The sequence below is a fragment of the Poecilia latipinna genome, unplaced genomic scaffold, assembly GCF_001443285.1.
Source record: "Poecilia latipinna isolate Pla-1442-1.1 unplaced genomic scaffold, P_latipinna-1.0 Scaffold73, whole genome shotgun sequence".
Taxonomy (NCBI): domain Eukaryota; kingdom Metazoa; phylum Chordata; class Actinopteri; order Cyprinodontiformes; family Poeciliidae; genus Poecilia; species Poecilia latipinna.
Window position 1 is genome coordinate 211,763 of NW_015112689.1, and position 12,497 is coordinate 224,259.

General features: G+C 39.5%; 1 protein-coding gene across 2 annotated transcripts in view; it reads right to left on the minus strand.

Annotated features, from left to right (window-relative positions):
• stard9 (StAR-related lipid transfer (START) domain containing 9) overlaps nt 1-12,497 on the minus strand; it is a 43,950-nt gene that overhangs the window by 24,279 nt on the left and 7,174 nt on the right. For both annotated transcript variants that reach the window (XM_015016439.1, XM_015016431.1), the window contains exon 3: nt 10,201-10,317. In XM_015016439.1, coding sequence (XP_014871925.1) covers nt 10,201-10,317 — 117 coding nt within the window. The remainder of the gene's footprint in view (nt 1-10,200; nt 10,318-12,497) is intronic.

The window sequence follows — 12,497 nt, forward strand, 5'->3', positions numbered from 1 at the left end:
TAAGAATGCTGCTCACTATATACCAAATCAAACTGCTTTGAAGCAGCTATCAAAATGCAGCTTACTAATGTAATCAATCCTGGAGCAGTATGAATGAGGTGGGCAGGGTGAAAATGGTGGAATTTATTAGTTTCGATGCATTTACTAAACAGGGAAATTTGATGTGTATGACGTGTCGATCGGTGATCAGTCCCAACTGAAGGAAAGGTTGTGGGTGACTGATCAATGCATCTTTATAACAACCAGTTTCCCAAAGCACAACAGGAACTTAAATTTTTGTATACACATGGGTAAAAATGTAGATCTTATAATGTTAAAACAACATACTTTATGGAAAACATCTAAATCTAGTCATAAAAGTGTGACGTCAAAGCATATCATTTAACTGTGGTTCAATAATGGAAACCTTGACAATAAACGTCAACTCTTTTTACCTCCCACCTCTTGACTGAATGGTGGTTTTAAGCACTTTCCTGTCTCGTCTTCATTCTGCGTTTCAAAACAGACACAGACTCTCTCCTCACTCAAACACAGAATCAATACAGCTCTTGTTAAAGTTGACCCTTTAAACTCACTCTATAGGCGCCACAACAATACCGAGGATCCCCTCTGGCTCTTCACAAAGACACGGACGTTTCCTTTAACTACCCGCTCCTTTAGATCTGAAACAATCCTAACCTGCTGAACACAATTCCGATAGTTTTTCACCATAATTAGCATTTCTGTTTTACTTTAAGTGAGAAAAACACTGAAGAAAAAAAAACTTTAAAGTAATCTCAGAATCCTGAAGGGAAATAATTCAGAGTCCACGAGTGTGTCTAGACAAGAAAAGTCATGCAACATTAAAAACAATACTATTGTTTATCATTGCTGTCACAACACATTACAATCAAACTGTAATTTGTGCTTGAGTACTTTGTCTAACTTGGATACAATAGCCTTCTGTCACAACCTACTTTCAAAGTTTGAAATACCCCTGCAACACTGGGGGATATTTTTGGACCAACAAAGCAGGTGAGGTAAGAAGCAAGCTGCATTCTGGGTACTGAAATGTGCTCCAGACTCGAAACGAAGCAGGGGAAAGAGCCTGGAGATAAAGTCATTGGGTCGGAGCCACGGAAAGAGAGCTGGCCAGTCGGAGTTCCGAAAACAACACACGGGACAGACTAAACACATTCATGCTCAGCAAGGCTGTTCTCGTCGCTGGACCACTGCACACGAGTGCCTTTCTTTGCATGTGTGTATGTTCAGCCAGTTAAGAGCTTAAGCGGAAAAAACCTGGAAGACAAAAACAAAAGCCTCAAACTTTTGCTTCCTTTTCTGAGTAAAAAAAAAAAAAATCATAGTCTTGCAATGAATGAAAGGAACAGGAGACCACAGATTTCCTTATTATGTAGGATATGTATGAGTGATTAGGAGAGAATGTAGGGACGAAACATGGCTCTCTGGTAAAAGCCTGAAAGAGAAAGCCTTCAGGTAACCCAACTGCTAGGATAGCATTAGTCAAAGAAACAGCAAGAAGTTGACAACTCTGAACAAGATGGACAAGAGACAGTGGGAAGGGAAAATTTGATAAGACAGACATACAATCATTATCTGGAAATTCCACAAATCTGCCCCTTATGGAATTGGAGACCAGTCCTGAAGCAAGAGCGGTCTACAGCGCAGGGCTTTCTGGGTAAATACATCCAAAACAAATGCTAGTGTAGTCTAGCGGAAGAGATCCCTTGTGGTCTTTAACCAAAGACAAAAAAGGAATCCAACAACCGCTAAAATTTGATTTTTGTTCATATTTTGTGAAGAAGGAAGTCGCGGCTCAGGGTCTTCTTCAGAGGTTTTCTTGTCATGTCCTTCAGTGCTTCTTGGTGCAGCGCCACCATGGGCAAGAAGGGGGAACAGGTTTTTCAAATGGTTTGGATCGTTTCACAAAGTGGAGTGTGAAAGCGAACCGCAACAGCCGAGATGCAACAAATGTTGCAATTCTGGTCCCCAATCAAACTAAGTCTACTGGACTATCAGGTATGAAAGCACCCTTCACGTGGCTCCACTGGTTGGTCTGACAAGCTCAGTCCATTTACCACGAAGGAGCATAAAGCAAGCGTAGATGAGACCAAAAAGACCAGTGTCCTCATGAATCTACTGACACTCAGTTTCACAACATGTCAGTAAATACATTTTAAAAAGTCACTGCCAGCCTTAAGTTGTAAAGAGAATGCTAGCTTATTATAATCAAAATAAGGCATTAGACTCCAAAAGTTTATAAATGTCCAACTGAGCTGGATCAGGGTTTTCTGAGAAAAACAACGGTTCTAAAACAAGACTGGCGTTTCTCCCAGAGATCCAGGCTATAACGAGTACAGTGTTCAGCTTTAGTTTTAAACCATGGGAACAACAAAACTGAGCTCAGCTTCTGACCAATCAGCATGAAGAAAGAGTGCTTAAGAGCAATTAAGAGTTTGATAAACGTTGGAAAGGAGTGGAAATCTCAGCATACATACACAAGAAGATGGTTATTAGAGGTAAAGTAATAGTGTAATGATTTTTTAAAGAGGCAGCTCCTGTAATCACTGCTGTACTAAATGCCAACTGCTGGTCTCTTTTTACGAGGCCTGTTTTACGCTAAACTCTGAATGGAAAAGTATTTAGCTGGTGTGTGTGTTTAAGATGTTGTCGGGGGGTGATGGCGAAAGGCCAGTGAGTCGAAACGTTCTATCATAATTAAAACCCGAAATGTTCAGAGCTTAAGTCAGGGTTGGAGCAGAAGTGACAAAAACCTGGCTCCATAACTACCAAGATTAATCTTCTCTCGACAAATTTCAGTAGGAGAGCACAAATGCAAAAACAAGAGGCTGGATGTAAAATCTGGCGTAACACGCCATACAAGTCAAACTGAATACTATTAAAAATGTTGCTGTCTGTGTCCAAGAGTGGACAGCTGCAGCAGAGGCGAGGGTCTCTCGGTTCTTGTCCCACGCTATCCAACTGGGTTACACAAACACAACAGCTGGGCCCAGAGCAAAACTAAATGCCTTTGTTTAGACACAGAAAAAAAAAATGTCACAGGAGATCCGTGTCCTTCCTGTGAGGAATCCAAGTTCTAGAATTAGAGAGGAGTGGGGGCGGAAACGAAGCTAAAAACCTGAAGACAATGAGGACAGGAGAGACGAAAATCGCATACAGCCAGAGGAGACAGGCAGGAAGCTGTTTGGCCAGAGTTCAACAATGCTATCGTTTGTCACACTTGGACAGAATTTGTAGGTCAAATTAGCATGGAAGAGCAGCGGGGCTGTGGGAGAGGGAGCAGGGAGAGATGTGCTGGCCAAACGGAGAGGCATCTCATCACAGGACGGTCTGTTTCCAAATGAACAGAAGAACAGACAGCAATAATCAAGAAGTGAAAGGAAATAAAGAACGAAGGTATTCCTCTTTACAGAAAAGACTTCAAAAATATAGTGAGATTAAAGTCAAACAGAAGTATATCTGGAGACAGTTGAGGAGATTTATTACTCCCTCCCCCCAGTTCCTGTTGAAGGGGCCAAAGTGAAGCACTGTAAAGTTGAGTTACGTATCAGACTCTTTATACAAGCTGGCAATGACTTCTCCAGGCTTTAGACTGATGAGAGCCTTGTGGGATCTCCATAGGGTACAGCTTTCTGACAGGTTTCCCCAGTGTGGAATAAATTGGGGAAATACTGGCGTTCCTGATAGAATCTGGGCTGGATAATTAAACTTTGAGGATTGTTATAAACCATATAAGGGAAGAAAACTATGGAAAGAATTCCAGAGCTTAAGTCAGGGTTGAATAATATTATTGCTATTATAATGAATAATAATACATATTTGGAAATGTATATTCACGCTTTTTGGATGCAGTCCCACTTTGTGGCATTACAACCCCCAGTTTCAAAGTGTTTTTGAGAGTTAATGTAAATTAGCAGCATAAAGTTGCACATGATAAATATGCGAGAGGATAAGAATAGTTTTACATTTTTTAACAAATACAAATCTGAAGGGGTGTGTGTGTGTGTGTGTGTGTGTGTGTGTGTGTGTGTGTGCGTGCGTGGCCTTCTGGTTTTAGTTTACTCTGCATCAACAGAATCAGAACCAATCATNGGGANGCAGAANTCAGGTNCTATGCTCCCCTAACAAAGTTCCAGAAAACTGCAAATCAGCTGAAACACTGAGTTCCTTTAAATCAAGGCTAAAACCCACCTGGTTAGAATCTGGTAGTAAAAAGTGAAAAATTGATCAACACATCTGATGTACATCTGTTTGATGATTTTTTTGATGATAGCATTTGACAAAGTGTAATGTTTATTGCTTGTTTCATAATTGGTGACTGTATGATGTTTTCATGATGCTATGCAAATAAACTTGACTTGAATTGGAAGAAACTTCCAGCAAACGGCATGTGGCATAGTGTGTGCGCAGTGACATGCAAACTAGAGAATGTTGCAAATGTTTGTGGCTGAACATAAACAATATTGCCAAAAGTTTTTTTCATACCTACTTCAGTGGCACCCTGTTCTTTTGCTCCTCTTCTGAAATACACCAAAGACTTTCCAGAAGGTTTAAGGAGTGTGTTTATGGAAATATTGGCACATTCTTCCAGAAGCACATTTTTGACACTGTACAGATCTGTCAAGTTCTGCCATACTATATCTTTCCATGCTCATCCATGCCTTAATGCACTTTGTGCAACAGTGCAAAGTCATATTAGTAAAGGAAGAATCCATCGGCAGACTGTTGCTACATGAGATAAGTAGGGAGCATTAAATTGTTGCTATGCCAGAGTAGTAAGATTTTTCAGTGGGGAAAAATGGTTGAGTCCAACCAGCCACGTTATTGGTTGAGGCCAGCCAATAACGTGTCAAGTGACATTGTGCTTTGGTATTTTCTCTACAGAAAAATCTGGTAGTAAGTGCTAATTTTCTAAATTCAAATGAAGGATTTTGTTTAACAAAAAAAAATATTTGTCTCTATGGATGTAGAAAAGAACACTTAAAATATATATTTTATTATTACCTAGTTTCAAGTTGGTTGTATCAATTATTTTTCAGTTTTCAGTTTCAAGACTCAACTGTTTTTGTTGATGTTTATTTATTTATTTTTTTTTTTTTTGAAAGTGTAACAAACTAAGGTGTTGCCAATTCACAAAAATAAGCCTCCTAAATACATCTTGCACAAGGCTACTGAAAGCTACAACCGGCACTGTCAGCAGCTACTGATTCTGCAGAAAGTTGGTGACTTCTGACGACTATGCAGTGTTCACTGGCCCTTCTCTTTGACATAGGTGGTCTGCCGCTGTGTGTCTGAGTTAAAATTGCTCCCACTTTGTTATACAAACAGTTAGTGGAATATTTAGCATCTGGAAAATTTGACAACTGGACTTACTACACAGGTGGGATCCAATCACAGTACCATGCTAAAATTCACTGAGCTCCTGAGAGCGCTGCATTCTTTCAAAGGTGTTTGTAGAAGAAGTCTGCATGCATAGGTGCTAGATTTTACAAAAGAAAGCACTGAAATTGTCTTTACTTGGTGTATCTTCTGGCGGGAAATGTCCTTGAACTGTCACCAGGATGTGAGTTCCTCTCAAGAAGAGTTATTCTTCATTTTACTCCTCTGCCATTGCTAATAGAAAATGTTGCGGGGCGTGTCTTGTGCGTTGTTGACAGCTTGCGGTTTATTTGCTGTCCTATTTGTGGCCAACTCTTAACCATTCTTTTGGCTTTCGCTCCAGCTATGAGTAGAGGCGGACTGGATCCTCGCACGCGCATGAAGGATTAATTCAGGACACAGAAAAACTATTCTTCTCCACTCGGCTGCACCACTGACACACAGACCTAGAAACAGCGTGAGCAATTCAAATCTTGCTCTGTATCGACAGAGAGGAAGAAGAGGAGGAGGGGGGAAACCCCCAGCAAACTGACTTCATTTGGCAGTGAAGAAAAAGCGCTCCATGCCAAGTCCTCAGCAATGATGTCTATACAGTGGGATTTAACTGTGAAAAATAACTTTGCGAGGCAGCTGTGACTTTGGCAAATGAGAGCGGGAGGGGGGACTGCACAGGCAACGTGAACACCCCCCAGTCCATTTCCTCTCCTTTCTTTCCCTCCTCTGTTATTTACCGAATTCACAATGTCACTCACTCTCAGTCCTTTTTCCTCTTCTCTTGAAATTTCCTTCTCTCATATTGTTGTTGGGGACAATAAATAGGCTCGGGGTTTTCGTTATGAAGTCATGAAAAACCTAAACAGAGCTCGCATTTAGTCAACAACCATAACTTGTTGTGCTGCTTTGAATCTACAGCTGGTTTCCATTATGGATTTTGACTCCCATCCAAAAACGACTCTCTTCACCAGGCAAAACTTCCTTACCATCAACATTCCCCAAAAGGAAAGCAATCAGAGACTAAATTGAAACATATTTACACCTGACATAGACCCCTCGCAGCGTGACGTCATGCATGCAAGATCCTGCCCCCCATCTCGATGCTGGAGGGCAAAAAGCTGCTCGCTGATGATGACTACTATTTTAGCTGTTTTTTTTAGCTGTTAAGTTGTCAATATAAGGCGCAAATTCTTAAATGTACGTGTGATATATTTAAAAAAAGAGACGCAGTGATTTGCTACCAATTGTCAATACTACGACAACTAGCTAACAAGGTCAGAAAAATGTATGTAAAAAAAAAAATAGCAAGGGAAAGGGAAGTGGGTCAGTCATTTGACTTTGACAACCTTAACGTGCAGATGCAATGTGAAATTTGGTGTGTTTTGGTTCAGTTACAAAAAAAACAAAACAGTATTGACAGATAATCAGCAGAGAGAGTGTTTAAATTAGCTAATCAACCACTGCTGTGTTAGATTAGCTAATAGCAGCGGTAGCTAATCTACCACAGCGATCACTTATTAATATTCGTAAAATAAAGATCAAGCCTAAAAACACAAAACTGTAATGGACTGAATGTTGTGTTCTTTGCGTGTCTGGGTGCTTTTTGGTGTTTAATCCTTAGTGGCGTTGTTGGCAGTTGCTAGGGCAACGAGTCAGTGGTTTTGAGTTGCTCTTCAATGTTTTTTTCTGCATTATTTTTTCCTTGGCTGTGGCGCACTGCATTGAATTGATCAACACATCTGATGTACACCTGCATCTCCAGGTTTCATTTAGTTAATGGAATAGTTCTATGGCGGCGGCGCGGCTACTGATGGCTTGTAAAAGAATAATCTTTTTGTCCTCCAGCATTGAGCGCATGCGCAATATTTCCGGATGCAAACAATAACAGTTTTAATATTGTTCCAAAAAGTATTTCAGTCCCCTCCTCCTCTTCCCACCGAGTTAGTACTCTGGCAAGCCACTTTTTGTTTACGGGCATTATCCTGCTAGAAAGGCAGAGCTCTCCCCACAGATTCTAATCTTTTCCAGCATCTAACAAGTTTTCCTTCAGGATTTGATTGTATATTTAGCTCAATTCATCTTCCCATCAGCTCTGACCAGCTTCCCTGTCTCTGCTAAACAAACACACCCTGCAAGATGATGCTCAAGGTGTTTTGCGATGCTAGATTTTCACCACACAAAGTATTTTGTATGTAGATTCAATTGTAATCTTTGTTTTTGACAACTTACCACAAAGGCTAGACAACCTGGTGTCCAGTTGCAAGCTGATGATGTATGCAGCTTCTCCAGAGTTACCATGGCTGCTTCTCTGATTAATGTTTAGGTGGTTACCATGTCACTTGTGTCATACTCTTTGCATTAAATGTTTTTCTTCGTATCTTTGTCATTTCAAAGTCCAAGTCTGCCACGAGTCGGGGTTCTTCCTGTTAAATGGGAGTCTTTCCTTCTCACCGTCACTACATAGTATGGAGAATCGTTGCAAAGTTAATGACTCGATGCAATCAGCTGTGTTTCCGTAGTTAACTTTTTACAACTTGGCATTTATAACAATGGTTGAATTGGAATGTGTGTAATTGAATCCGGATCAGCCCAAATGACTAGAATTAATTGCCTACTTAAATGCAAATTGGATCTGTTTGTCTTGCAAAGTGCATTAAGCCTGCAGTTATTGTGAACCGGTGCTATATAAAAAGACATTAACTCAACAAGATTATTGCGCGTGTCGGTCCGTCACATAAAATCTCAATGAAATTACACTGAAGTTTATAACTATAACACAATGAAAATGCAAAATAATCAAGGGGGCACTGTTTGTCACGTTTCCACTATTCCTTTCTGAAGGAACTACAGATGAAAATCCCAAATAGTAACAGGTGTAAGCTATCGCTTGACAGTATTTACTGGAGGCGGGGACGTATGAGCTGGAGGGGCTATCTGGCCTGTTTTGAGACTGGAAAAGCCAGATCTTAGAACCCGTTCCCCCTGTATCTCATTGCATCCCCTTGGTCCATATAAAGTCCCGGCCTCCAAAGGGAATACAATGTAAAACAGAAATGATTTCCATTCCTTCTCTGCAGTAGAAAACATGTGGGAAACAACAGGAGTTGGCAAAAATAGCATCGACTCATCAAGCTTGAAAGAAGCAAATAAAATCTAAAAAAAAATAAAAAATAAAAAAAAAATTATAAGAGGGCAATGAGATCAAATGGTTCACAGAGCACTGTTGGAAATGTAGCTACAAATATGAAATCTGCCAACTGAAGCGTTTTCTAGAAGCTGTTTATCTGTTGAAATAATTAGGAGTGACTAGGAATGTTTCAGCATGCCCCGATAAATCTTGCTTCTTGTTCTGCACAGCATTTCTCCTTTTTCACTGTTTTTAATCAAACGTCACGCAACGGAAAAGTATGCAATTTTAAATATCAGTGAATTCTTAGCAGCTAATGTTGCCACGCTAGCACAGAAGGCCCTTTGTTAAATAGACAATTCTTGGTGCAGGAAAAGAGGTCAGATTTAAAATCCACCAGCTCTGTCCTCCACGAGTGCTCGGTCGCCCACCCAGGGTCATCAGAGGAATGCCTTCAGGCAAGCAGGCCAATGTGAGTGGACATTTTCTGCACAAGACAGAGGAAGATAAAGCCAGAACCAGAGCATGGTGGGGGGGGGGAAAAAAGGGAAACAAGTGCTGAGATGACTGTATCTGTCTGCTCAGTGGAAGCCATGTCTTTCTAAAAGCCGTACAAAGGCAGCTCTGACATGAGGGGAGAGGGTGTGGCAGAAGAGTAAACTTAAAGAACAAAGAGGAGAATAAGCAAAGTGAACTCGCTACACTGGTTTAAGATTTACCAACTAAAAGCTTAGGTGAAAAAAACAAACAAACAAAAATAACAAGTTAAATTCAGGAAAAGAAATTTCCTGAAACAGAATGAGCTTTATCTTCATCTCCGCCCCGTCTCAGGTTCCAGAAACACCCTCCAATCAAAGCCGCCTGAAGATACCTAATCGCCCCAATCACAACCAGGACATGAAAAGCCTGCTGACTCCAGACACGCAACTTCTGAGGCAAACAGACTTCTGGGCAACAGATGGAGCTGATATCACATCCCCGAGTGACCATCTGTGTGAAACCAGCACAACACACACCCCTTCTTCTCGTATTTTTCTCCCCACAAGGATGGCGGTTTTCTACGTGCCTCTTTTTACAGAGATGACATGTGAGAATGTGGACAAAGCTTAAATCGGCAGGAACATGGCCTTCGACCATAATAGGACACGAAAAAGGACGTCAAAATATGAGAGTACACGATGTACGGCTGCAATTAACGATTACATTAGCAATCAATTAATTTATTATTCCCTATTTTTTTTTTTTATTGAAGCCTTTTTTGTAAAATATTAGAAAATTCTTTAACATAATCTGAACCCGGTGAAGCTAAAACTATGCCTGTTGAAGGTTTTGGGCTCACCACATTAACATACTTGTCTTATCTTAAATGCAAAAAGTAAATATTTTTTGTACATTTTTGGATTAATTACTGATCTGAGTATGTTGTTCTTTCAGCAATAGACATTTTTTTTTAGTCCAGTTAACTATTACTCAGTTACTCAATTAGTTGACGATTATTTCGATAATCGATTCATCACGATTAATCGTTTTAGCCTTAATACAATGTTTTGGCAATCACCATGTCTGTCTTTAAAAGGGAGAGTGAAGCAGAATTGATGAGAAGCTGGGTGGAGCTAAAATTTGAGGCAATCCTGGAAGGAGATCAGTAAGGTGAGTCAGTTTTTGAGTAAGGTCGTTACCTCCTCCTGCGAAGCGTAGTGAGGGTCTGCAGACTCCACCGACCAGTAGCAGTAGTCAAAACAAAACTCCAGAAGCTTCTCCCTGGAATCCACGGCTCCCTCTAAACGGCCATCCAACTGTGGAGAAGAGACAGAAGACGAGCAAATTAGGGATGCAGCTAACCGTTATTTTAGTAATTGATTATTCTGACGATTAATCGATCAATCGACACGTGCTGCAGTCTTTTCGTTTGCTTTTTTTATATATTGCATTAAAAGATGCAATTAAACAATTCAATTCCGTTTTTAAATAAAAAAAAAAAAAAAAAAAAAAACTGTTTATTGCCTAAAATGCAATAACGTAGCATTCCTTCAGTAAATTTGAACCGGATGAAGCTAAAACTACGTCACTTGAGGAGTTTTGGCTTAAATATATTTATAGACAATGGTGTTTTCATCTTAAATGTAAAATGTATATGTATGTTTTGTACAGTTTTGGATTATTGCTGCTCTGAACATATGGTATTTTTAGCAAATTACCTTTTTTTTTTTGTCTGTACACTCCAGTCGACGATTAATCAATATTAGTTGACGATTAATTCAATTATCGCTTCAACACAATTAATCCAATCTCGATGCTCGTCAAAATAGAGTTGAGAGGTCAATTAAGTAATAATTAATTCACAAAGTGAAAGAAAGAGAAACAGCCAGCACAGTACTCTACTTCACTGCATATTGACAGGCTTTACACAGAAAGGCGCTCTCTGATTTTTAGTAACCAGGACTAAGGGTAAAAAGAAACAAAATAAATCACTGTGATAAAACCCAACACAACATGTCGTGTCAATGGGCCAACTACAGAGTGGAATCGCAAGCAAGCCGTTTCCACCCATTAGCAATGCACTTACTCCTGCAGTCCCCGATACGCCTCGGCGCACTGACACTCACCCACCTTTCTGCTTACTATGAGTGAATAATGTGCCGAGGACAAACAGCGCAGCAGGATTTTAACCTGACTTCAGTCCAGCATATCAGCAACGCTTCTAAAAAAATCACCGCTCAACTTAGACACTGATCTCGGCTTAGGTGGTGTTCAGTTTGTTCAGATCGCTCAGGGTGAATCTTCGCCAAACCGCCCAGTTAAACCTACATATATAAATGAGATTGTTAAAACTATGATTAAAGAGTGCTTTTATGGCTTCAAAGACTTTGATCCTTGAAGTTTACTATTGGAGAACACATGGAAAGAGAAGCTTTACTTTTATGACTGCGGAACAACATGGCCGTACATCTTTTTGAAATGCTTTGTAGTCTGCTCCCGTTAAGACTTGGGTAGTGATTTGAATCCACTTAACTTGTCAAAAGTACTTCAGAGTAACCTGTTGTATTAAAAGTTTGAATTATTTTTGATTAGGCTGCTTTTAAAACATTGAATTTTTTAACATATATAAAAACTACTTGGTTTAACTGCATATCCTGATTCATTATAAAACGTCTATACTTGCTTCGTAAAATATCCATAACATGGATTACCCCAAAAATGTTCAACTATCAAAAGCAAATGTCTTTTTCAGCCCTCTAGTCTGTTTTATTTTGCTGTTGGGGCAAATTTTTTGTATTTGCAACTTAAAATTTTTAGGGATAGCACTTTCCAAAAATGGTTAAATATTTATTTTCTTTAAAAAAAAACATTTACATATACATAGTAAAACAGCTTTGTAATGGTTCTCACTTTTCCACCTTCTTTGAACTTCTGTCAACTCCTCTTGTTAACTTACAAGAATTTGTCATTTCTCGTAATGTAGAGAAAACGTACAGCGAAGAAAATGGAACAATTTGCTTAGAAAGACTCAATTTAGATTAAATTCTTATTTTATGGACCAAGTACTTCAATTCAAAGAACTTTCATTCATAATTTAGGCACACAGCAGGGTTGCCTCCTTAACTTATTTCATCAAACCCAAGTTAACATCACTTCAACACAGGCAACACTGACAATAAAGTTTCCCGTTATGCTGACGATATATTACTGTTCAGGTCAAAAACCTTTCGTACCGTCACCGTATTTGTCGTCATCACTTAAGTAATTTGGTTACTGTGCAAGTTTTAAATAGAATTCAACACAGTTAACTTTTGTTTTTTAAATTAAGACTTTCCATAAATTGGATCTGTCTGACCTATCATTTAAAACAGCAATTTACCTATAATAAAAGCACAAACGTCCCCTTGAAGGAAACCTTTTAAAACTAATAAACTAAATGAAAGTGGGAGTATTATTTTCAAGAAAAGTACTTTGAGGAAGAGTAAATAAGGCTGCA